Genomic DNA, 25,154 nt, shown 5'->3' with positions numbered 1-25,154 from the left:
TACTTGCCAGAGTGGAAATGGATCAAGCCAACAAATTTACTTCATGTTGAATGATGGTATGAAAAATAAGTGTTTTCATTAGAAACTGTCTTGACAAAGTTTTGTGAAAACAGCACCTGTAGCTTCCTGACCAGGTCTGGGGAAATGCCATGGCAGGGTTGGTGAGGGGACAGAGACATAAATTCAGATTTTGTTAGAAACAGGTAATTTTAGTTTTTCTTCAGAAAAAAGCAATTAAAATATCTCCCCAAATCACTGCCACAGTTTTTCCACTGAAACTTGGTATGTTATTTAAATGAGAAAAGTAACAAAAATATATGATGCTGATGTTCAGTATTTTTGCCAATACTGTAGTTGTATCAGCAACTACACAGAAACATTAGCAATGCCATTTAATTTTGAATTCTAAAAGAAATGCATTCTACAACAGTAGAAACTGTACCTTAATTAATTTGGGTACTGAGAGAATGTACAGATGACTTTTACAGCAATTAAAGATTATTTTTCATTATTCACCAGCATGTTTACCTCCTATCATACAATTCAGAAATTAAAGACCACACCAGTTCTACACAAAATACCTCTTCTAAGTGCCCCTTGTAAGACTGCACAGTGTACAGTTTCAGCACACTATTAGCAAGATGATGAATTTTGAAACAAGAAACTGAATTCTTAAAAAATTACACAAATTTTTACTACAGCTCCCTGTGAGTTACACCTCAGCTGAGATTAGACTAATTTATTAGAGAAGCAAAAGAAAATGTCTAAGAAAAAGGTATTTTGGATTAAGAATATTAAATGGAGTTTGTGGAGCCAGGATTAGATTAGATGTTAGAAAGAAATTCTTTACTCAGAGGGTGGTAAAACACTGGAACAGATTGCCCAGAGAAGTTGTGGATGCCTTGTCCCTGGAAGAGTTCAAGGTCAGGTAGAAAGGGGCCTTGAGAAAGCTGATCTGGTGTCCAACATCCCTGCCCAGAGTAGGGGGCCTGCAAGTAGATGATTTTTAAGGTCCTATCCAATCCAAACCATTCTATGATTCTATGATTTTATGACATAACTGTTCCGTATTATGTTAGGAGCAGAATTTTTTCCCATTTAAATCAAGTTACAGTAATTGAACTTACCTCTATTGCTAGAATAACCAAACAAGACACAGTTAATAGAATCTTAATATAAAAAGCAAATAAATAAACAACAAACCACTAATGACAGTTCTTGAGTGGTTATACGTAGATATTAGTGCAACAATGACTCAAACAAGAGGTAATAGACCAGAGATTTCTTTGCTTTCTATATCACCAATAAATAAAGCAAATAATTAATAGCCTTCAAAACTACATTTTCCCTTCAGTTTTAATCAAAACCACAAGGAGTAATGACTGCAATGTGAGACAACTCAGCATTGTAGCAACACTGTGTTGAGGTCAAGGTAGTACTTTAGAAAGATGCTAAGGCAAAAAAAAAAAAAAAAAATAAAAAATAAACCCAAAGCTGAGGTGGGCAAACCCGTGGGCCACACATTGGTGCTACCAAAGCTGGACTCCAAAACCCAGCCCCAGGGTGCAAGGCAGCCAGGACCCCACTGGTGAGCTCCTGACTGGCCACACGTGCAGCCTGTGCAGGTCTTCTCAGCTGCTGCACAGGAAGACCAAGGGAAGGTTTTCCATGATGATATGGGGTTGAAATGAAAAAGTTCAATTTAAAACTAGACATCCATTTCATGACCCTGTGAAAAACATGTGGGGAAAAAAAGTCCCCAGTTCAAAGAGCAGCTGCCCACTTCCCACACGTTGATCTCCATCTTGGTTCCCCCAAGGCATGCATCCCAAGCACATCTGAATGAGTTTCTCAGAATATATTACTCATTTCTTCTCACTCAAGGGCTTGGAGGTCATAGCCCTCCTGGACTCTTTCAAGACTCTTCCAACGTCCTAAATAAAGTTTGATGGACAATCCTTTCCCAGGAATACTCTTCAGAAAGGTAGGGAAAGGCCACAGGGAAGGAGACTGAGGTGTGGAAACATATTAAGGACAGAACCAGGGAGAATATAGGCGTGTGAGAGAAGCAGGTCAGCTCCTTGTATCTGCTCCCTACTAGAGAGGCTGTGGAGAGACTGAGCTTCTGCCACGGCAGCTCACCGATGAGAATGTCTATGCCACACAGTAGGCCAATCCACGTCCTGCATTTGTGATGTCCCTGCAGCGCTGGCGGGATGGATGGCAGTGCTGTGCTTCCAGCCCCCATGACACATGCTAGGAGACCCTGGCAGAAGCCAGGAGCTGCCCCTGTGCCTGGATCACCCAGCGTGGTGGTGGAGAGCCTGGCCTGACAGGCTCAGCGCTGCGGCAGAAGAGGCAATCATTCAGTCTGCCATGACATCAGGTGCAGAAGCAGAGGCAGTATGTGACTTAAAACACCACAACAGGCTAAAAATAACCCCATTAAACAAATATGATTTAACCACACAGCAGCCAGAAAATGTTCCCTGCAGTGCTAACCTTGCCTGCTCACACAAAGTTATTTAGTGCACTTTCTTCTGGCAAGCAAAATCCTTCATTACAGGCTTGCCTATGGTCTGCGGCAATCTAGAGAGCAAAGCTGCAGCCTACTGCTTCCTCTTTCAGGATGCACCACCAGCACAGGGCAAAGGTCTTCAGGAAGTTTTGCAGGACTGTTTTCTGGGGATTGTTTTCTTTGTGGTTGGGTTATTTTGGGGGATTGTTTGGGGTGTTGGTTTTTTTGTTGTTGTTTTTGGGGATTTTTAAATACTAACTGAAACAAGGGGGATAGCCCTCAATCCTCCTATAAAAACATGAGTTGTTATTATTAGTTAGGAGCTCACCTAGGAGATCTATGTAAAATATAACTCATTGCTATGAAGGGGTCATGTCCAGATAGAAAATGTCCCAGATGCTGCTGAAACACTTCTCTGCCTCACAGACAAGTCTCCTCTTGCCCACAATATAGAAGATTTGGCATTTGCATACAATATGCATCTCTTACTCAATATTCCCAGCTGGCTACCCAGCCAAATATATCATGTGACACACCTGGGCAAATGATCAGCTACAAGAATTGTCATTGAAAAATTTGCCCTATTTGCATATGGGATTTGAGGCTGTGCCTCAATCATGATATGGAAACTTTTGTACCCTGAGCTGTCATCAGACTGTTTCTGGAAACAAGCCAAGAAAACATTTTCCATGATGATATGGGGTTGAACTGAAAAGTTCAGTTTAAAAGTAGACATCCATTTTGTGACTCTGTGAAAAAGTGAAAAAACATCCTAGATGTAGAATTTCCTCATAATTAAAATAAAGAACAAAACCAAAGTAATTTTGACTAAAGTTTTTCAAACATTTTATTTCCCTCTCTTTTCATACATGTTATATGCAGAAGCTAATGGTTGTACTTGGTGCCTGCAGGACAAGGTGTAGCCCACAGAGAGAAAAGAACCTACTGAATATATCACTGAGAAGACAAAAAAAGTGGGTTTCTCCAATGCTGCTGCACAGAGCTGTGGCCAGAACTGACCTTCCAGAGAAGATTCCAACAGGTTTTAAACCAATATTGAGTAAGCTTATATAAAGAAAAAACTCAGAAGATTTTCCTAGTAGCTTGAAAATATAAGGCTTAAATTGGAAATACATGCAGTTAAAACTGATTAATCAGAGCACAACGATTCATTTTTGTACCTTCAATTAAGCTGTGCCACAGGCAACAAAGTATTCTGCAATCTGCTACTGCACTGGGTACCAAAGACAGCTGTGATCACCAAATACGGCAACAGTTACTAAAGGAAATTTTCCCTTTCTCAGAGGGAAAAATTAGTGGAGGGAAAAACCCTACAATGTAAGAGCTGGCAGTTTCTCATTGTATAATAAAGCATACCTGCCCTCATCTATTTTTACAAAATCTGATTTTCCATGGGAAAAAAGCACGCACTTTATAAGTATTCTGCAATTGTGCCTGGTCTATTCATTTGTCAGTACCTAGACATGTTTCTGTTTAAATCATTGTGTTTCTTCCTTTTCACTGCAACGCAGCTCCTTGCAATAAACCTAATAGGTAAAGCAAGGCTGAGTACTGGTTCAGAAATTTGAATACTGATTATCTTTTGGTCCCATACATCTGACTACAGTTTTAACTTCAGGAAACCAAAAAATCCAAACCCTGAATCAACTAAAAAGTTTTTGCCAACACTTACTGAAATACTAAAATGCTAAAAGTTCACCAAGGAGTGCAGAAGCATGTCCTGCCCTCCCCCCCATGCAGCTGCTGGCACATCTGGGGGCCCCATTGCTGAAGCAGGGGGCACACATTATTACCATGCTAAGAAAATGAAAGGTTCAGCCCCCTAGCCTGGAGCTGAGCCCTGCTCAACCATTTCCTGAGGAATGAGAGGCTAGAAGGCAGCTCCAGCTGGGAAGGAACACACACGATCCCAGCCAACACCACGACCTTATGTCATTTTTCCAAAGACAGTTGCAAAGATGAATCCCTCCTGTGCAGACCTGAGTGTCTTGGCAGTCCCTGCACACTCACAAATACATCCCTTTCAACTGCCCTATCCAAGAGTATGGCAGAAAAGGGAGGATCCCAACATTTGTAAAAAACCGAGTGCTGAGGGCACAGCTATTCCTGGGATCTGACAGCAGAGGCTTTTAAACTAGGGTAGTCCTACAAGACCAAAAATGTGTGCTGTGCTAATCTAGGCACTGAGCTGGGACAAGCATTTTCGGCAACAGGGAGCTCTGGCCACTGGAATGGTGTCCAGGCTACTTGTATTGAGTTATGAAAGAGATACAAGACTGAGAAAATGACCACAGAGATTTTCTTGCACCTGCAAATCTTACTTTCCAGCACCCAGGTGCTGATTAGATAGAGTGTAATGTCCACCAGAGGCTGGCATGCTGGGGTTTGGGTTCTCCTTCTGAATCTACATCCCTGGAGGAACAAAACAAGTTCTTTCACTGCAGCCCACACCATCACATTTGAACTGTCAGGCTAAACCAGTATCAACCCCAGTTTTTTCCTCAGGCATAAAGTGCTTATTAAGACACAATTTTAGTTCTCATAAATGCATAACTGTATTGCCTAATCAAATGTGGCAATGATAAAGCAATATAATAGCTAGATCTGAGGCACAAAAATATCCACGAGGCATAGTTGTACTAAAAACTGTTCACTGAAAAGTCTAACTAGATACAGTGGAAATTTGTTCTAACACTGATATGAGGTAGGAAAAAAAAATCCAGTGTTAGGACATAACAACTCAATGTCAGCTCTACTCTGACACCAAGTAACAAATAGGAGCACTGATTACAAAATTGCCTTAATTGCACTTTTGCTACACACTGAAGCATTTGTACAGAAAGTGACATTTTTCTTATTATGAGAAAAAGCTTTTTACAGAGCTTGCTTAAATAAACTGTACCTCATTTTTTTTTCCACTCCTGTTCTCCTACACTGATTTAAAAGCACTTCTTGGTAGGGCACTACTAGGTGTACTTGGTGGTCTCTCACATTACAGTGGTGTATCCCAGCTGCCTCTTCCAATAACAACAAAATTCAATGATGAAGATTTCTTCTCTGATAAATTGCTACCAAAAATTCTTCGTACCAGCACGAGAATTAGCCCCTAAATGTTCGTGTGATGTTTCTGGCAGACACAAGATGAAAAAGACTGCAATACCCCAGAACCTGGGAATACATTTTGCTTCCCTTAGACAGAAGGGCAGTCAGCGCAGAATCTGTGAGCCTTGCCATACTGCTCTCTTGCAGAAGCCTTTAACTTGGGTGTATGATAAGCTAGGTTTTAAAATTGCAGGTGCCAGTCATGTAATTGTTCAGATTCAGCTGCATGTTTTCTCTCTTCCAACTTAGTGAGAAACTGGCATTTAAAGTATTCTTTCTAATACCAACACCATTGTGTGGCAGGGTTTTATGATTTCTTAAAATGATAAATAAACCAACTCCATCCAAGGTGCCCCAATGATAATAGTTGTCACCCTTCATTATTTTGCAGGTAGTCAGAAAGAGCCATATTATTTTGATGGAAAAATTACAGAAATTTTACCAGAAAGTTATAGGAAATGTGAATATTAAATTCAGATCCTGCATGCTCTAATACAAAGAGACGTTAACTGCTGCAAAAATCTATTGATATATATTAATAAACAGAAACTCATGACATACAAGCCAAGAATGGCAAACAATGAAGCAGTGTCCCTTGGTGGAGTCTCATTGTCATGGGGGAAATGCTCATCCTACAGACACACAACACAGTGTAACTATACTCAATCACCACTGGGCACAAAATGAAATGTCATTTTTACACTACATGCAGCTCTAGCAAAATGTATGTCAAATTTCAGCATTTCCAAAGTTTCTTACTACTAATGCCAGAGAAAAAGACAAATAAGCAGCCCACATACATGTTGTATGTATATGAATACTGTTAGACACATATACACAGAGTAAGTTAAACTTTTTTCTTCAAACCAGCTGTAGTAATTACTGAAGCAAGCTGTAGGATACCAGTGTACTGCAAGCATTGTTCAAGAAGTTAAGGAAAAGTTACGTTTTCAATTTCCAAGAGGAAGGGTGGTGACCTATAAAGCTGTAAAGGAAACCACTCACAGAATTATTTCAATACCCTTGCTAAAAACAGCCCCCTGGAATTATAAGAGTCTCTTCCTCATCCTGCTCAGAACAATTGGGAAATTATAGATCATTTAAAGTACGTTAATACACTAAAAAATAAAATTAATGCAAACAAACAAACAAAACCCCCAGCTCTCACTCATGGAATTGCACTGCTCATTTCTCTGATTTCTCTGGTACTCGCATCTGCATTTAGCTACTGGAAGGGTGCCCCAGAATATATAACAGGTATACTTAAAATGTGTTGTGGATACTGAATGGCCATTCTCTCCCAAAGACTTTGGGGACACTTTTCAATTTATCCTAAAATCACTAGAGAAAGGCTTAACTTAAGACAAATCGAACATTGATTGCTAGAAGCTTTGTGTGAACATCCGACTGGATTTGACATAAATAGTGATTTTTATTTTTTTCCAATATGATCAGAGGAAATCTAAAATAAGTGCTATATAAGCATTTTTTTTTAATGCAGGGCGATTCAATAAGCTGGTTTATATTGTCTACTGTGATTTATTCTACAATATATTCATCACAGGGCTTTATGTGATAAATGTAGCATCACATTCTCTCTTAGCCCATGATTTAATTATCTGCCCTGAACTCAGCAAGGTAGAGCATTCTGTTATCTGCACTTCAGAAGGCATGGAGGGCATAAAAACAAGGGGAAAAGGAGGGGAAAGTTTTATTTAAAAAAGCAGTGTGTCACACAACAGAGAAGCAAACACTGCACTAGCAGACACTAATATAGCTACTTCCCCTGTCCTCAATAAATACACAGCTGCAAATACTTGAGATACAAAACAATATGTGCCTTAGCCTATCCATGACAAAGAACCAGATTACCTCCTTTACAAGCTCTGTCCTTGTCCTCTGAGTTTCATGACATGAATTTTTTACTAATGCAGTTGTTGTCCCTGGGCAGGTAATGAAGGGCAGCATGCCAGGGAACAAGTTCATTTGGCAGATAGCTCTGAAGATACACAGATATATGGAGGCTCTCTCCAGAAAGAATCAGCACAAATTTTACACAGTGGTATTAACTACAAAATTCTACACTATTAATCCAGGTGAGGATTCATTTCCAGCTTCTGGTTCTTTCTGTATCATCTTATTTCTGCTTTGCAAAGAGTCCAGGAATGTAGAGTAATGAAAGTAATTTGCTAAGAAAGTGACAAGTCATGGGTCTCTTTTCCTCCTTATTTGGATTTCTTTTATATAACACAGAAGATACATCCCGTTCTCCCAAAGCTCGATGATAACAGATCTCAGTGACAGAAATCTGACCCAAACACTGGGTTTGGGATATTTTAACACTGGAAGTGTGAAAGTTTAAAAAAATCTTACCTTCAGAAGTAACTCCACTATCTTTTGTCCACAGTGGACTGGAGGTGAAGTTTGGAAATAATAAAGCGTATTCAGGGAAATACAAGATTCTGCAAGTAATTTTTAAAAGCGTCCATGAAAGATAGGACATTCTCACATGAAAATATCTGGCAATCCAGAGCATACTCACATGAAAGTATCTGGCAATCCAGAGCATACTGTTTTTAAAAAACTACAGCAGAGCACTGCACGCCAGCTAGAATTTGGAAACCTGCCTGCAATCTGAGATAAGTCCTTACATTCCCTTCACCTGAACCCATTGTACGTTCTTATGTGGTGGCCACAATAATGGTGTTTGGCCCTTGCAGCAGGTACTGAACTCCAGCACTTTTCTCAGCGGTTCCTAGGTTAAAGGTGGATTTCTCTTTCCCATTGATGCTCAGCCCAGCAGTGGGCACCACACCAGGGCTCCCTACAGCCGAACCTGCTGATTCTCTGGCTTTGGCAGGCGCCCTGAACAGTACCACGGAGATGAGATCTACAGGTGACACTGACCTCACTGACATGGAATACACAGAGCTCGCCAGCACTACTGTTCCTGCAGGTTGCCATTTGGCACTCAATCTACATGCTACGTTACCAGAAGCGCTCCGTTTCCTCTTGATTTATGACTGAGTCTTGCAGGACACTCCCATTATGTGTCCGTCGTGCTCCTCTAGAACGGGGACCGAGCCCCCGCTCCGGCCCGGGCAGCACACGCCGGGCAAGGCTCAGCCACCCGGCGGGTCACCCGCAGGCAGGGCACACACGGTTCCGTTTCTTCCCTTGGCACAGGGAAGTTTACTCATTTAAGCACATCCCGAGCCGTTCTCTCGGCTCGCTGCCCTTGCCCTGGTTCGTTCCCCGCACGGGGCGGTCAGGCCGGGTGTCCCGCGGTCCCGCCGCTGCCCGGTCGCTCCTCGGTACCTTGCGGAGGGCCTCCCGCAGGTCGCGGTGCTGCGGGGTGTCCCCGGCGAACCGCGGGGCGTCCCCGGCGTACCGCGGCCCCGAGGTGCGGCCCCGCAGCGCCCAGCCCAGGCGCCGGGCCCAGCGCCCGCCGCCGCGCAGCGCCATGGCCGCCGCCGGTGCCGGGCAAAGGCCGCTACAGCCGCCGTGTCCCGAAAGCCAGCCCGGGCCGCCGGCAGCCCCCGCCCCGCCCCGCCCCTCCTCCCACTCCTCTCGCCCCGGCAGCAAGTCACGGCAGCTCTCGGGTTACGGGCAGGTTCTCTTTAATGCCAACGAACAGCCATGAAGCGACCGACAAGCGGGTGGCGAGCGGGCCCCGCGCAGCGACACAGGCCGGCCACGGCGGGGAGCGGGGAACAGCCGGCCCTGGCCAGCGGCCGGCGCGGGGCTCGGCTGCTTTCGCGAGGGTTACTGTATTTTTGTAAGGAGAAATAGAAAATGAAAATAAATCCGCTCCTGTGCTCGTTCGACACAGACCGGCGGCGGAGGGGACGCGCTAGTCGCTCCCTACGGGTACGGGAGGAATGTCTGCTGCAGGGGCAGGCGGGGGCTCCTTCTCCTAAGCGATGACACAGCCTCCCTTCTCCTTGAAGGGGTTTTTGTCTTCGGGGACCCCCTTCACCAGCGGGTCCTCTCCCGACCGCTCCTCGATGTAGTTCTTGATCTCTTCGGAGCACTTGGACACCTCGAGGGAAAGGACAGAAGAGTGGCTGCGTTACGGCCGTGGGAAATGTTCATCAGTGGAGGAAACCCATGAATTTATATTCTCTCTCATTCACCTTCCCACCAAGCATAAAATATCTGGCCACAGAGCACTAAGCACGTGCATACTCAGCTTCCTTCCTCTCTTTTCACAGCCTGATATTGACAGAGCATGTGAGTGTCTCTGGGAATGTAAATGCAACTCCGAACAGCCATTGCTGCATAGTTAAACTTGTGTTCATAATTAGCCGATCTAGTTTCATTAAGCTGGGGATCACACTCTCCCTCAGCACCAGCATGACTTATGGTCAATAGTTTCAGGGTCAGTAACTTTCAATTCAGTTTCAAAGTAGTTATGGCTTTATGTGTTTTTTCACAAACAAAACATTCAGCAATGATTTTTCAGTGGTAATACCAATTCTTACTTTGCAGTTCTACTATAGCAATGATGCACCTTGAATGAGGGTCTAACTAGGAAAGACAACTTATTTACTGGTTACCTGGGGTTATTTCAAACAATGGTTAATATAAGAGCCTATTGTGTTCTGAGACCATAATAGTTCCCATAGCATTTATATCAAACTAGCACTGATGTAGGCAAGCCTGCACAGAACCCAGCGAGGAGGAAGAAGGGTGTTTAGTTTTGTTCACTGACACATGCAGCACATGTGGTAATGGTGTCTGTGGAGTCTGAGAGTGCACAAGTGAATGTCTGGGGCTCCTGAGGTTCCTTGTGCACACACATCTCTTGCTCTCTGTGCCAGCAGAAACTGTCCCTAGATGCTCAAATACCTGACATGCCTGAGGACACACTCCTGCTCTGTCCCTACCTCCTCCCTTCGTACCCGCAGGCCCTGCAGTGGTACTGCTGTGCAGAGTCAGCAGCAGGCCCAGCTGCTGGCCAGGCCACTAGATGATTAGTATTTCTAATTTAAGGCCCCTTGCCTCCTCTGTTAATTACATTTTATTTCAAAGGTAAAACTACAACAAGAGAACCAATGAATTTACTTACTGCATCACAAACAACAGAGCATGGCCTGTGCAAAATTAGTCTTTAAGTCATCAGAAGGAAGAGAGTTAATTCCCAATTAAACAGTGCATAAAATAAGATCTAGCTGCCTTAGAGCAAAGAAGGAGCTGCACCTAGAAATCCCATTATACGTGTCTTGTTCTTCTGTGCCTTGCCAACTTTGTTCATCTAAACTGGAGCACCTAACAACACTATAGCACAGTTGCATGCCAAAGTATATGAAGGACCAGGGTTTTACTTCAGTCAGCACTGCCAGGATCACTTTAACTTACAAGTAAAAAAGTCTGCTTAAATATACATTTAGAAATTTTTATTCATTCCAAAGGCCATTTCCTTTTTATTTTGTAAAGTTGTTAGTGGGGGTAAAAAAAAATTTGTCTGACGTTTTGCTTTTGGTACCAAGAGTAATGTGGTTTCTGCATTTCCCAGTCCCTGTAACACCCACACAGGTACCAGGGGACTGTGACAATAACAACAATTTCATTCTCACAGCAAAACTTCTGTTACAATGCACTGGTAGAATTAAACATGCTTCACTACAGGAAAATTGAAAAATACCCATTTTCCTAAAGCGATCAGGGTTTTGGTTTATTCCAAAAATGTAGACAAGTATTTAGAATTATTATTATTTCCAAAACTTTATGTCCTGCGGAGTGTATTTCAGTTGTCTAGGAATTATCTTTGAGAGATGACATAGGTATCAACACTAGTTGGATGTTGAGCCGTCAATACTGCTAGAGCTTTAGACTATACTGTAATATCTACAATCACTGATAGCCAACTCACAGCTAAAACATAACTTCAGCATTGGCATTTTTATTCTTGGGGTAAAACCTAGACCTTCAGTGTAATCAACATGACTAATGCTACTGATTCCCACATACAAATGTATTTTTGGTCCTAACTTGAAGGGTTTATTTAGGTGTAATTTGCCTCTGCTGGCATGCAGAATTTTTAAAAAAAAATTAGTTTCATCATAGAGTATGATCAGTTCTGCACATCTTTCGTCTATAGAAAATGTACAAAACCATAAACCTTTAAGGGGAAAGTACTTGTGGGAAGGAACAATCAGTGTGAATGTCTAGATGTCTATGAAACAAGGCTGGGTGGGTCACGGCTCGGCACGGGCGGTGCTCTGGCTCCTGCCCGGGCGCTGCGCGGCACGGGAAGCGGGGCGGGGACGCGGGCAGCCGAGACCCGGCTAGGGGCCAGGCAGGGCGCAGTGCCGCGATGGGGCTGCCCTGGCTGCCCGGGGAGGGCCATCCTCCCCTAGCACCAGCACGTCCCTGGGCGTTCTGCTACAGAAGGGGGGAACAGCGCGACGCGCTCCTCCCTCGCCCGGCAAGGCGGTCTTGTGCCGGCCTTGGGCGCCAGGGACTCGAGGGGAGGGGAAGTTAAGGGGTGCCAAATCCACCGGGATTAAGTTAAGGGGTGCCAAATCCTGCCGCGGCGGGCCGGCCCGCGCCAGCCCCTCGGGGCGCTTTATCCAAGCGATGATGCGCTCCTTCCCCCGGGCTCCACAGCCACCCCCGGCAAGGACCGGCGCTCCTACGCGGTGTTAGCAGCGCTGTGCCAACAGCGCCGTCCCCGGCCCCTCACCCAAAGTGGCGGCAGGACCGTCGGTGCAAAGCGCGGCCGTCCCAAAACAGCCGGGGCTCTGCGGACGAGCGGCTCCCACAGCCCCGCCCGGCCCCGCCGCCCCCGGAGGAACGGGCTCGCCCCCCGCTCCACAGCCGGCCCCGGGCAGCTCCGGCCCCCTCTCCGCGCCCGCTCACCGGCTGCCTTTCCAGCTTCACTTCTTTCCGGAGCTGCTCCACTTCCATTTTCAGTTTGTCCTTCTCGCTCAGGTCCTCGATGTTGATGGCTGGCATCGTCTACACTACGGGGCGCGCAAGGAGTGAGGACAAAAGGTTACGTCTGGGCAGCGAGGGCGCCGGGCCCGGAGCCCCCGGGCGGTGGCGGAGCTGCGGGACGGCCGCCCCCGGCCCGCCCCCGGCTCACTCACACGCTGCCGGCCGGGCTGCCCCGCTGCTCAGCCCCGGCCGCTTCCTCTCCGGCGCCCCGCACCCCTTCCCCGCGCCGCTCCGGCCTTTAAACCTGCGCGCTAATCCCCCCTAACCGGATTAGAGCCCGGCCCGGCCCCGCTGCCGGGGCGTTGACACCGGCCCTGCCAGCGCAGGGAGGTCCGGCCGTCCCAGCAGGAGCCGGGAGCTGGAAGACCCTCCTGTGCTGACCTCCCTGGCTTCACCCTCCGCAACTCCAGTGCGGGGCAAGAGCAGCGAGGTCGGCTGGAGCTTTTGGCCCAGCATGAGATCTTTCTCCCCACCATCTTCTCCCCATGCACCTCCCGGCCATAGAAATGACTCAGACTCTGTGTCACCTGCATCCTTGGGCTCTGTGTTCTTCTCCCCCTCTGCTAAGGCAGAAGCAGGTGGCGTGCACGGGTACCTTCCTCAATACTTGTGCATTACCACTACAGATGAACTGACTAAGGTAGAGAGGGGAAGAAACTGCTCCCACATAAAGTGCCTCAACAGGTGGCCAGCCCATCAGTGCCAGACATTGCAACTTTTTGGTAGGTATGTCTGCAAAGCAGACTTGCAACTGCATAAGAAGGCTATTGTGCCTGGTTTGCACAAGGGTCTCTGAACACATGGAGTTATGACAGGTGTTGGGGTGGAGTACTCAACATAAGGGAAGTGATGCATTCAGAAAATGCAAGAAGGAGTTAGGAAATTCTTCTCCTGTGGTTGCATATGGTTTTGAGGTCTAGATCCCAAATAGGTTTCTATGCTTTTAGAAACGGAGTGGTCCCTCCATGCATGCTTGCACAACACCTAGCATCTGTCATCCTAGTAGCTGTTTTCCTACAATAGCAATGGAAGCACAATTCAGGGCCCGTGAGACTGAACATAGCTACAGGCCATTAAAATGGGCTTGCAGTCCTTCTGTTATCTGCCACTTCAAAGATCTTTATAGGCAATTAACCCTCCCTCTTTCCTCCTCTGTTTTTTCCCATTAAACACACTCCTTTCTCCAACCTCTTCCTACTCACCAGATGTAAGCAGCTGTCAGCAGCATGTAAGATTTACATCTCCAGCACTGCTCCTATAGTGCCCTTGGGGTTTGTATTCGTTTTACTTCAGCCAGTTCACTGAAATCAGTTTCTCTTCCTCTCCCTATGGCTACTATCTTCCCCTCCCCAGCTGTGGCATGCGCTTTCTACACGCCCATAACCTACACTGACAGCTGCATTCCCAAACCCCACCAGCTGCTGGTCCTGGGCCAGCCAAAACAGGTGTAAGGAGCTGGCTGTCCAGTGCCCCAGAACAGCCTGGGCTGTTGGTGGGAGCAGAAACATTGTGGTGTGCAGAGGCAGAGAGCATGTGATGCGGTGGAGGCAGGGGTAGGGTGCAGGAGTGAGCTGAAGGTGGGCTCTGGCACACCACTGACACGGTTGGGGTGGGAAGAATTTGGTATCCATAGCTCTGTAATGGAAAACTTTCCCTGACCTGCCTGCTGATGTGACAGGCTCTGCAGATGGCAGTGAGTGATGGACTTTCTACCACTCGCTGTGTTAACTTTTATTGTGGTTCATATATTTTTACAGATATTTACTTGATCTAAGTGAAAGCAAAGGAGAAGCTGAATAGCAGCACTGATGGATAGGTGGCTTTAAATCAGACTTTGATTTCTATATGTCTGTGCACAGAGGAAATTGAAAATATTGAAAATGGTGTTTGCATTCACTTTGCTGCTATTTTTTAAAGTGGTATTTAAATTTCTTTCTTTGCAATTCCAAAAAATGTCATGAAAACTAAAGGGCATCAGTCTAGGACAACATATTAAAGAATATCATATTAAAACCACTTTAGTTTCCCAATGACCTTTTGCTTTCTTTTGGAAATAGAAAAAGAATGTGGGTTTTTTTGTTTGTTGGTTCTTTTTTTCGGGAGGGACATAAGCTTTGATATAGCTGCTCTGCCTAATATGCTGAACAAAATCCCTAAAAATGAGGACACCCATTAGTAACCATTGTAGTTATAAGAATCTAAAGCATGGCAGATATATCCCATCGTGATGACTCAAGCTGCACCACGATTTATTTTCTTGTCAGTAAAGCACCACTTATGCTTTAGCTACTGGAGATTCTGAAAAAGGAAGCAGTTCTGAAAAATGAAGGAAAGAGGTGCCATTCATTCCCTTTCAGAAGTCACGTAGGTGGAGTAGGAATTAGACTTGCTCCTTTCTTGCCTTTATGAAAAATACGTCAGGAAGCTAGGTTGTAGTCCGACATAAGTAAAGCACAGAAGCCATGGAGAGAAAGTCAGTTCAAGCAGTCAGGGTGCCCTGAAGTGCCTCCTGCTTACAGACTGTATCTTCTTTCCTGCAGGCCACAGATTTCCAGGGCCCTGTATTGCAACTTATCCAGGGCAGTGCCTGCCTGCAGGACTATGGCCCAATGTCGCTGTAAAGGGAGCAGAGAAGAACAATAGGAGATCAGATTAGTTTGTCCTTATCTATGGAGAGCACACCTAATTTGCAGCCCCTCTTATCTGTCTTACTATATTCCATCTGGGCTAAGCACTAATTAATGCAATGTGTCTAACAGATTAGAGAGGGAAAGTATGCTGTTTGGTGCTCACCCCCTCCTCCTACAGATCACACCTCATTGCCTGGTGGGGCTACAATCTGTAGAATAAACCAGGTTATGGTATTTCCTGAAGTCCATCCCTCTTTGCGCTGCCAGAGTTGTTATCCATTCGGCCCCTCGGGTTTCCTCAGAGTCCAAGCCTCATTTTCTCAAGTTCATCAGCGTTTTATACTAGGGAGGTAAACTAACGCCGCGCGTCTGTCTCGGCGGCACTCGCTAAGCAGCCTCTTCTCCATCCGGCTGGATGGGGACCTGCAGCAGGACCAGCGTTTGATTTTCGGTGTCCCACCGTCATCTACCCGGAGCTTCCGAATAGGGAGAGGCCTCGGGGGGAAGAAGGCGAGGATGACGAGGGTGGGACGCGCAGTGATGAGAGAGGGGGGCTTTCGCTGAGTGACCTGTCCCGGATTTCGCCGTGATTTACAGGAAACGCTCTTTGAGCATCATCCCGTAACGTGAGCGGGGCGGGGGGTGGCCCCCAGCCAGGGCGCCGCAGCCCCGGGCGGGGGCCCCTGGGCTATGGGCGGCGCACCCTGCGGGGAGGCAGCCCCGCCCGGCCCCCGCTGCTCCCCCGGCGGAGCGGGGCGGAACGGGGCGGGGGCCGCCCGCGCCCCCGGATCCCGCATCGCGCAGCCCTCCGCGCCCCGCCGGCGGCCGGGTCAGCGGCGACCTCCTGCCCCGCTGAATCAGAGCTTCCCCTCCCACCACCTGCGCAAGGAGGCGGCCCGGGGAAGCCGCCTCGGTGCATATAAAGCGCTGCCGTCGGAGGGGAAGCGCCGCTCGCTGCCCGGACCCCGCTGCTGCCATGGCCGCCGGCCGCCGCCTGCCCGCGCTGCTGCCAGTGCTGCTGGCCTGCGCCGCGCTGGCCCAGCGCCCCCTCACAGGTAGGAACGGGCCCTCGGGGGGAGCCCGCGGGGCCGGGGCCGCCTCCCGGCGCGGTGGGCTCAGTCCCGGTGTCTCCGCAGAGAAGCAGCGCGCCTGCCTGCTGCCCCCCGACGAGGGGCCCTGCCGCGCCCTGGTGCCGCGCTGGTACTACGACCGGCACACGCAGAGCTGCCAGGAGTTCACCTACGGGGGATGCTACGGCAACGCCAACAACTTCCTCACCTTCGACGACTGCGAGAAGAGCTGCTGGACCATCAAGAGTGAGTCCCGGGGTGGCAGGGGCTGGAGGGGACACACCGGGGAGGCTGCTTGGCTTTGCGGGACGCTTTGCACCACCCCGATATATCACAAAGTCTTAGAATCATAGTGTTATTTAGGTTGGAAAAGACCTTTAAGATGATCGAGTCCAACTGATGACCCTCCTGCTTGTTGCAGCTTCTTGCTGATGGCAGTTTTGGGCAGAAAATGCAGAGTCAGTTGATCCAGAGATGATGTGTGGAATTTATCTATTAGGATTTTAAATGTGATTTGATATTGCACTTACTTGCTAATTAATGCATTGGATTCCTCCAGAAGAAAAGCAAGTGGGACAAAGTGGGACTTGCCTGCAACTGAAGTAATACAGTTTTATCTGCACTACCATGTTGTTCTGTATGCAAAGCATGAAGGGCTGGTTTTACAGAGGTTGAATTTTTTTTTTTTTGTTTGTTTCTGCAGAAGTGCCCAAATTATGCCGGATGGAGGCTGATGGAGGACCTTGCAGGAGCTATCTAAGAAGATATGCCTTTAACTTGAGCTCGATGAGGTGTGAGGAATTCATCTATGGTGGCTGTTATGGAAATGGAAACAACTTCAGAGATTTGCAGTCTTGTGTGGACCACTGTCTGCCAGAAAAAAGTAATGGTTGTTCCAAATTTTTAATAAAATAGATGGTTTGAAAGTAATATGAAGATGATACTTCATTTGATATTTTCCTCTGAATACCCATACAGTGGTATTTTTGAAGACTTGTGTAAAGCAGATGTTTATGTTGTTGACTTTAATTTTAGTATGTTGTCTTAGCTGTTACTGGAAGAACAAAAATGCTGAGATCTTAAATACACCCACAGCTGTACCAAATCAATTTCTTGACTTCTAGAGAGCTGTACAGGTGTATCTGAAGAGAAATAATAAGTTTGAGGATGTGTGTTGAGGATGATGTGTCAGAGATTGTTGCAGTCACATTCAGGGAAGTGTTATGTAAAGCAGAAACACCTTTTTAAAATTCAGGCCTAGGAGATGGTGGTAGGCAGCTCAGGTTTTTGGCACTCAACAACTCAGCTTCTCACAAAAGTGAGATGCCTGATGTGGTTCTTCACTGTGTCTCCATTTGAGCTTTAAATAAGATTGGTGGCAGTTATGAGCAGGTAACTATAACTAAGTTTTGACATGAACACCAGATTAATATCTAGTTCAAGATAGGCTCTTTGAAGATCTACCAGAATGTGTAAAAGCTGTCACTGCCCTCCCTAAGTGTTATTAGTGCTTGATGACATTTATTTGTAGCTGATGACAGATCATCAGCATTTTCTTAGGTGAAAGCTGAATTGTTTCTGTTGCACATACAATGAGTTGATAAAGGGGGTACAGCAGAAAAAATAAAGTTTTGTTGAGGCAAAAAGAAACATGCTCTTGAGCAAATTTGTTGGATTTGTACTTTTTGCTGCGAGCAGAATTTGCTGGGAAAATCATAGCAAAGTTGTGCCTTCAGTGGAGGTTGTTCCACTGAAATTATTGCTATATTCCTATATATAGAATAATATGTAAAAATCTTTGCTGTCATATGTATAGCATCACAAATGGGGATAGCTGATGAATTTCACTTATGGGATCTAATCCTGCTTTCTAGGATGGTCTCTTGCTTTCTCAAATTCACAGCTCCCAGGAATTAGATGTAGAAAGTCTCTGAAGTCATCAGTAATAGTGTCAATTCAAGGGGAAAAAGAGCTGTTTAGACACAAAACTTATTTCAGGATCAATTTTAAGAAGCCATGTACAGTGATCACATTTATGTAATTTTTCTTGCTCTCTCTCTTCTTTTTTTCCTTTCTCCTTTTTTCCCAAGCTGGCCCCTTGCTATGCTATAGCCCAAAGGATGAAGGGTTGTGTTCCTCTTCTGTGCCTCGCTATTACTATGACACCAAGACTAAATCATGTAAAGAGTTCAGATATACTGGCTGTGGTGGAAATGCCAACAACTTTGTCACTGAAAAGGATTGCTACAATGTCTGCAGAAATGGTGAGAGTTTTTTTGTTTGTTTCTTTTTTTTTATTTGTTTTTCATCCATATAACAGTATCAAATATTCATAGTGTTCTTTTACTCACCTTGGCCAGCTACAGGGGTATGCTTTTTGCATTTTGGACTCTTGTGTTTTTAAGGGCTGGGAAAATTGAAAGGCAATGCTAAATCCTTCTGGCAAGATCAGTGTGATGTGAAGTGGTTACACCATATTTGAATGAAGTGTAGGGGAGGGCACACAAAAAGACTAAGCTTACTTCCTAGAGCCTACAAGGAATCAGTCTTTAAACTGTTCAGTATCTCCACGACCACAAACTAAGATATCCTTTTATTCTGGATAGTTTTAAATAGGATTAAAGTCTGTTGTGAAATCAATTTACTTTTTTCCTTTGCATTTTCAGAAGTTACCATCCTTCCTCAATTCCCTGTTGCCTACTGACATTTCCTGTTCCCATTACTAAAGATTCTGCCTCATCAGTAGTGCTGTGTCAGCTGTTTCTCAGGCTGTGGGGGGAAAGCTTGGAATGATAATAGATTTTCCTAATGCTTTTATTGAAACCAGCTTGTGGCTGTGCTTGTAAATCAAAACAGTTGTGCTTTGATTTGCAGTCATATTACAGCTATTGCAAGTTTTAATACTCTAATTTAATTAATTTGATAGGAAAATAAACGAGATAGAAAATTGTATGTTGTTGCCCAGAAAACTTGGGAAGCAGACACAGTGCAGTATTTTAAAAATGGATACCAATGGGAGATATATTTAAGGCTGTATCAAGCATATACATTGCCTTTGGGAAAAAGGAAAAACTGGAAAGCACTAAAACTAAAAAACTCTATTTTAAACATAATAAGCACAAGATCTGAGTACCTCAGTATTGAAGTTGTATAGTCAGAAGCCTTATGCTGGGAGATGATTCTTCAGTTCTGGGCTGGAAATCCAGGTCTGGGGCAAGGATTGTACCCTGAGCACCGTCCTCAGAAATACAAATATTGCCTGCCAGTTAGTCATGACAGTAATATTTCTGTGGCTGACAAGTCTGAGTGTGTCTCTGCCATTTTATTATGAGAGAGTCTCTAATAGTATGTTAAGTTTATCTGAGATGCTTGTGATTATCTAATTTGCATCCATTGCTACCTGTGAAGTGGTTGGGCCAGGCTCCAGTGTGGAGAGTTCAGAGAGAGGAGGAAGGAAGCTGCTTCTTCAGCATCTCACCTGCACACTGCCCCTGCCCACACCCAGCCAGATTCACCTGGGGGTTCTCTCTAACTCACTTCTTCTTTTCTTTTCTTTTTTTTTTCCCCTTTTGTGTGTGTGGAAGAAAGAGGTAAGGAGATGCTGTCCGTCTTGTAACTAGAGCACCAGATAGCCACATGCAAAGTACCAGTTACAAGCTTTTTCATCAACTCTGGGATTTCACAGTTCAGTAAGGCTTGGTGCAGCTGAAGACCAAAGTTAAGGGCATAATTAGTGCTGATTAATGTTGTGCTATGCATATTCATTTCTAGAGCTTGGGAGTGCACAGCAACTTTAAGCAAATAATTCAGGCAACTTAAGCCTCTCCCACTCCTCCTCTCCTGCTTCCATTATTTCCTCCTCAGCAGCTTTCATGTTACCTCTTGGAGTCTCAGGTTGAATTCAGTTGACCTTCCCTCTGCAAATATACAACTTTGTTTGTTAAATTGATCTATAGTGTTTTGAGTGAAAAGGTTTGTGATTCATTTAATCTTTAAAAGTTTATATTGGAAAAGAAAGCAAATGCATTGGGCTGACAGCAAAATAATTGGGAATTGGCCACAGTGGCTCTGGGTGCTGGTAAACAGGTAGCATAAAGACAAAGATTTTTAGTCAAGATTGCTGAATACTTGTTTTCTGAATTGCTCTCACACAATTCATGCCTTTGGAAGCATGTCTGGTGTTAGCTCTGACTGTCTTGGGCCACTCTGCAGCTTCTGTGAGTTTTGTGCAGAAACTCAAGTAATTTTCTCTTTATATCTCCCACAAGCACTGGCTGTATTTTAACCTTTGTCCCACTGTTTAGAGAAATGTAAGAATAGGTTGGGGTTTTTTGTTTGGGTTTTGGGTTTTTTGGGTTTTTTTTTCTTTTTTTTTAATAGAGGGCAGTATTTAGTTCCATTCTGCTGTCACTGCAGGACACTTGGATAAGGCTTTGATGCCTGCTCAGGAAAAGAGCAGCAAAGTAGGATTCCAGTGCCAAAGGTAAACACACTGGCAACCTTACAGTGTGAGAATAGAGAATGCAGAACACATGTTACAGTTTCTGCTGTTTGTTATTATTGGACAGTGAACAGTGTAACATGAACCAAACTCAGACAATAACAAGTAGTAACAGTTTTGTCCTTCAGTTTCTCTAACTGCTTCCTTTGTTTTGTTAGCAGGAAATCAGAAACCTGGTATCAACAAGCCAGCAAATTTATCCCGCAGAAAAATAGTGAGAAAACTGAAGAAAAAATCTCAGATGTATAACCTGAAGTCTTAAAGCTGATGTGCACTTGGATGTTTGATACACTTTTTGTTGATTCCACTTTCTTCTTTTGTAAGATATTTTTCACAAAGTTTTATACTGACATAGTTCTGTCTTTCAGAGCTGCTTTATATGCAATTTACTTTTTTATAAGAAACTGCATTTAATAGAATAACGAACCTAAGTTTGGTTCTTCTGCTGTGTTGTCTTTGCAATAATATTTTGGAAAGACTTGTTTAGATTTCCATGTTTTTATGGGGGAAATGTTACTACTGCCTTGGGAGAATATTTCAGCTGTTGCAAATCAGTTAAAATTTGAAAAATCAAATGTCTGTTATTATAACTAAGGAGAGTCCAACACTGAAAATCTACCATGGATTTTTAATTTTTTTTTTCATCCTCTGCTTGCTAAAGAAGAGGAACTTTTCACAAGTGTGTTCAGAGGTTTATTGCCCTGCCATTTACATAGTTTGGCCCTGTCGTTTAAATAGATGGTCATTTACAGTCAATGTTCATAGGAAAGGCTTTCAGAAGTCTTCATAACAGTACAAGAAGTATAAATTTAAATGCAGCTTATCCCACAGGAGAGAATTTGGAATAGAGATGCCCTGATAAACACTCTGACAAAGGCAATGAATAAGCTAGTTGAGCATTAAAATTAAACTGTAGCCATTACTTTTTCATGACATTTGAAATTTTGGCTAAGTTACCCCAGATCCTCATATGGCATTAATCAGCATAGTTTTACTGATTTAATGGAGCTATGCTGATTACATCTGCAGAGGATTTTGATATTTGTGATAATCCAGTAGCTGTTGAAGCAGAGCAGCAGAAGTTTCTGCAAATTTCATCTACAAAAGAGTAATCCCTCTTTTGAGGCACTTTTATATTTCTTATGGTAGGTTATGCCTATGGTGATACTTTTGCACATTCTTTTATATTTTGTATTTTAATAATGTCTGAATTTCAGTTAATTTCACTGTCAATATTTTCTAAATAAAAATTCATAAGTAATGTTAATAAAATGTTTTTTGTGGAAAAAAAATAAGCTTGTTCTGTCATTATCCTGAATGAGTTGTATAGACCAATATGTGTAATGGAACCTATAATTTGTTAATTATGACTCTAACAGTTTAGTTGTCTCTTCAATCATTTCCTTACACTGAGGTCTTTATTTGAAGAAAGGCAATAAATTGCATTGATGTTAATCATCCCCAGCAGTTTTGTAGCTCAGCTGGCTTTCTCAATGAGGTGCTCTCAAAGGGCTGCTTAGTTTAGCTTATTGTCTGCTGCTGCTCTCGTTTGATGTTGCACTATCTGAATAGCTTTTGTGTGGGTAACAAGCTATTTGTTTGAAATTACATTGGCTTTCAGTTAGAATAATTCAGGTGTGTGCTTTAAACCTATTTCAGAGAGGGAACATGATGGGTGAACTAGTCAAGATCTGATTTTCTTACTGATGTTTCTCTCACTGCCAGATTTTTGATTAAAACAGTTGTCTGTGCTTGCCATTGTCTTTCTATACTCCATGTCTGGTTTTCAGTCTCAAAACCCCTTTTTATTTTAATCATCCCTTGCTTAGTGCAGATGAATGAGGACGCTGTGGCAGACAATGGCAAGTAACTTGTGACACAGTTTTGAGTCCCATGCCAAACCTCTTGGTTGCCAGCCTTCAAACAGAAAGGGGCCGGCATAAACTCCCTGGGGGAGCCAGGGCGCAGTGTCTGTGGGCATTGCCCATATCCCTTCCTGCTGGCTGTGAACTTTGGCTGTGCTGTTTAGAGCAGCAGCCCAGAGTGTCCTCTGAATATCTTTTCGTACCAAACACAAACATTTAGGGCTGTTTTTGTTTCATGTTCAGACCATGGCTTTTAGAACCATCAGCCTGTTCAGGAAGGTGAAGTTCAATTTAAACACAGTTTATAGCTGTAAAGCATGGCTGTCTTTTAACAGCAACACCATGGGGTATATAATATGTATCATCTTGGAATTGTGTTTGAGAAATTACTATTACTCCTTATCTCTCTGTGTCTTTGAATTTCACAGGAGTATCTTTGGATGGGATACAAAACTGGACCTAGAATTTAAAGGGAGCCTCAAATCTGAGAGCAGCTCCACTCTTGGTTTTGATCCAGAATTGGGTGCCTTGAGTAATGCAATACCCTGCTCATGTCCTGGAAAGGACCCAGGAGTTTGGCACTCATCTGTTCATGCCAACTCAGGGGCTCAGCAGGAGCTGTCTTGAGGGACCAGGATGCTGCAGTGACCACTGCAACACCCTGTGCAATGCAGCTGCTCCATGGGCACTTTGTTTACTTGCATAAAAATATAATTTAAAGCCTAAGGGCTTGCTGCTAAAGTACATGGTGAAATATCACAGGCTTGGGTTTTAATCCCTTATCTACCTGGTATCATATAGAAATTTAACATAAACCATGTTTTTCACAGGGTTTCATAGTGAGCAGGCTCTAGAGTATTCTGGAGGAGGTGGGGCAGGGAAAGGAAGTGCTCATGGAAGATTTTTTCAGTTCCTCACAGAAGCTATTACATAAATTTTACCATATTTCCAGGTAAATGCCTTCATCTTGATTTTTATTTTTTTTTAGCTACAAAAAATTTCAGCTGTCACTGTGCTGCTCTGCTTTGTGCTCTTAGGTTACTCTTACATCCCTTCAGCCTACTGTGACTTTGACTAATCTAAACACTTGCCATCTAAAGCCCTTTATATGATTCATTACTTACTTCCTTTTTCAGTTTGCTGATGAAACAACACTGGCCCAAGGTTGGGCCAGCTGTTAGTGTTTGGCCACGTTGAAAATTAATGCAGCCCATACCATCCTGCAAATTAACTTTTATTATAGTAGCCAGTGTCCAGCATCTGGTGTTGTGTGTCACAGTGCAAATTTCTACAGCAGAGGAGGGAAGCAGTGATTATAACCAGTTGGGTTTGCATAGGCAAGCTGCCACTGAAACTCCTGACTAGTGATTTGCACAGGACAGTCATACCTGCCACTGAAAAGTAGTTGCTGGAATAAGCAGATTTTAATAAACTGCATTGCAACATCCCTGCTCTTTAACTTTCATTGTGACCCATAATTCCATCATTTCTTAGTGATATCTTGCAAAGAACTGTATAAAAATTACAAAAATGAAAATCTGCACTGATTCTTCATCATATGACAATACTCAAGGATTTGCTTTGTAAATTATTTCCAGAGTAGGAGATTATATTTCAATGGAACTTCAAATGTCAAAAAGAGAAAAGAAATCCATGTGGAAGCACTTAATATTTTTTTATTGATAAGCTACATAATGGCAAGCACATATAATTTTAACAGTGATTTGCCCCAATAAATGGCTTTCTCACAATTCCATACTTTAGCAGTGAACTGACAATGAGTTCGGCTTGTATGCCTGGAGTCAGATTTCTGATTACCAAAAGCATTCCTGTTTCTCTGTCACTTCTCGTCAGTTGAGGAGGTAGAAACCATGGAACTTTTATTTAGAAAGAAGCAATTTTTAGAAACAATGAGCCATGTTAAAAAAAAATAAAATTTCTAAGCTTATGTTCCCAGTCAGAGGTGAGAGATTTTATCCTGAAGCTTGCAATCAGCTGTATGGCTGAGGGCAGCTGTTCTGACTCAAAGAGGGATGAGAATTTTGTTCTACTAGAGAAACATAGTCCAGCTATGACTGTGTGAATCTGGAAGAACCAATGCTGTGGATGTGCCAGAATTGTTATGCATTTAGAGCAGTGTTATTGAAAGCAAAATCTGCCTCATTTTCTTTCTAGTTGGAAAGACTATCACAATAATTTGCACAGAAATACATGCTTCTGTTGAAGTAAGCCTCATTTTTCAGAGTCTGGTGGTCCGGTACTGTAATGTCTGTTATCTGATAAATTAATTAATTGCTGAGGAGAAGGGGTGTTAATTATAGAATATACAGCCTAATGAACAGCAGTGATATTTAAAAAGCAAGAAGCGCAAAAGCATTAGCCACTGGTTTGATTTGGAGCTGTGATTTCCAAATAAATGCCAGAGAAATGAGTGTTCCTAGCTCGTGTGTGAACTATTCATAGAAGAGAGATAGTTCAGGCAAGTTAAAGACTAATCTATGAAAT

General features: G+C 44.0%; 3 protein-coding genes across 6 annotated transcripts in view; 1 reads left to right on the top strand and 2 right to left on the bottom strand.

Annotated features, from left to right (window-relative positions):
* The window catches only part of LOC131568849 (probable acyl-CoA dehydrogenase 6), a 75,317-nt gene extending 66,160 nt beyond the window's left edge, over positions 1-9,157 (bottom strand). For both annotated transcript variants that reach the window (XR_009275750.1, XM_058820982.1), the window contains exon 1: positions 8,960-9,157. Coding sequence is in view for 1 of the 2 variants with exons in the window: in XM_058820982.1 (XP_058676965.1) it covers positions 8,960-9,106 (147 nt within the window). In the remaining variant the exon portion in view is untranslated. The remainder of the gene's footprint in view (positions 1-8,959) is intronic.
* An 87-nt stretch (positions 9,158-9,244) lies between these two features.
* On the bottom strand, positions 9,245-12,844 carry LOC131568882 (guanine nucleotide-binding protein G(I)/G(S)/G(O) subunit gamma-11). Of its 2 annotated transcripts, XM_058821041.1 has the most exons (3): positions 12,736-12,844; positions 12,506-12,609; positions 9,245-9,683 (listed from the first exon to the last, which is right to left on the bottom strand). In XM_058821041.1, the coding sequence occupies exons 2-3, from the start codon at positions 12,599-12,601 to the stop codon at positions 9,558-9,560; spliced, it is 222 nt and encodes a 73-aa protein (XP_058677024.1). In that variant the 5' UTR covers positions 12,602-12,609; positions 12,736-12,844; the 3' UTR covers positions 9,245-9,557. The 2 variants fall into 2 exon arrangements, with proteins under 2 accessions (XP_058677024.1, XP_058677014.1); XM_058821031.1 differs by lacking the exon at positions 12,736-12,844 and having other exon boundaries at positions 12,506-12,731.
* A 3,192-nt stretch (positions 12,845-16,036) lies between these two features.
* On the top strand, positions 16,037-22,089 carry TFPI2 (tissue factor pathway inhibitor 2). 2 transcript variants are annotated; one of them, XM_058821007.1, is made up of 5 exons: positions 16,037-16,268; positions 16,350-16,529; positions 16,987-17,166; positions 18,374-18,547; positions 20,946-22,089. In XM_058821007.1, exons 1-5 carry the CDS (start codon positions 16,190-16,192, stop codon positions 21,044-21,046), a joined length of 714 nt encoding a protein of 237 aa, XP_058676990.1. In that variant the 5' UTR covers positions 16,037-16,189; the 3' UTR covers positions 21,047-22,089. The 2 variants fall into 2 exon arrangements, with proteins under 2 accessions (XP_058676990.1, XP_058676980.1); XM_058820997.1 differs by having other exon boundaries at positions 20,943-22,087.
* Positions 22,090-25,154: the final 3,065 nt, after the last annotated feature.

This window comes from Ammospiza caudacuta, chromosome 1 (assembly GCF_027887145.1).
Source record: "Ammospiza caudacuta isolate bAmmCau1 chromosome 1, bAmmCau1.pri, whole genome shotgun sequence".
NCBI lineage: Eukaryota > Metazoa > Chordata > Aves > Passeriformes > Passerellidae > Ammospiza > Ammospiza caudacuta.
Note: the sequence above shows the minus strand (reverse complement) of the source record. Positions and strands in the feature narration are given on the sequence as shown.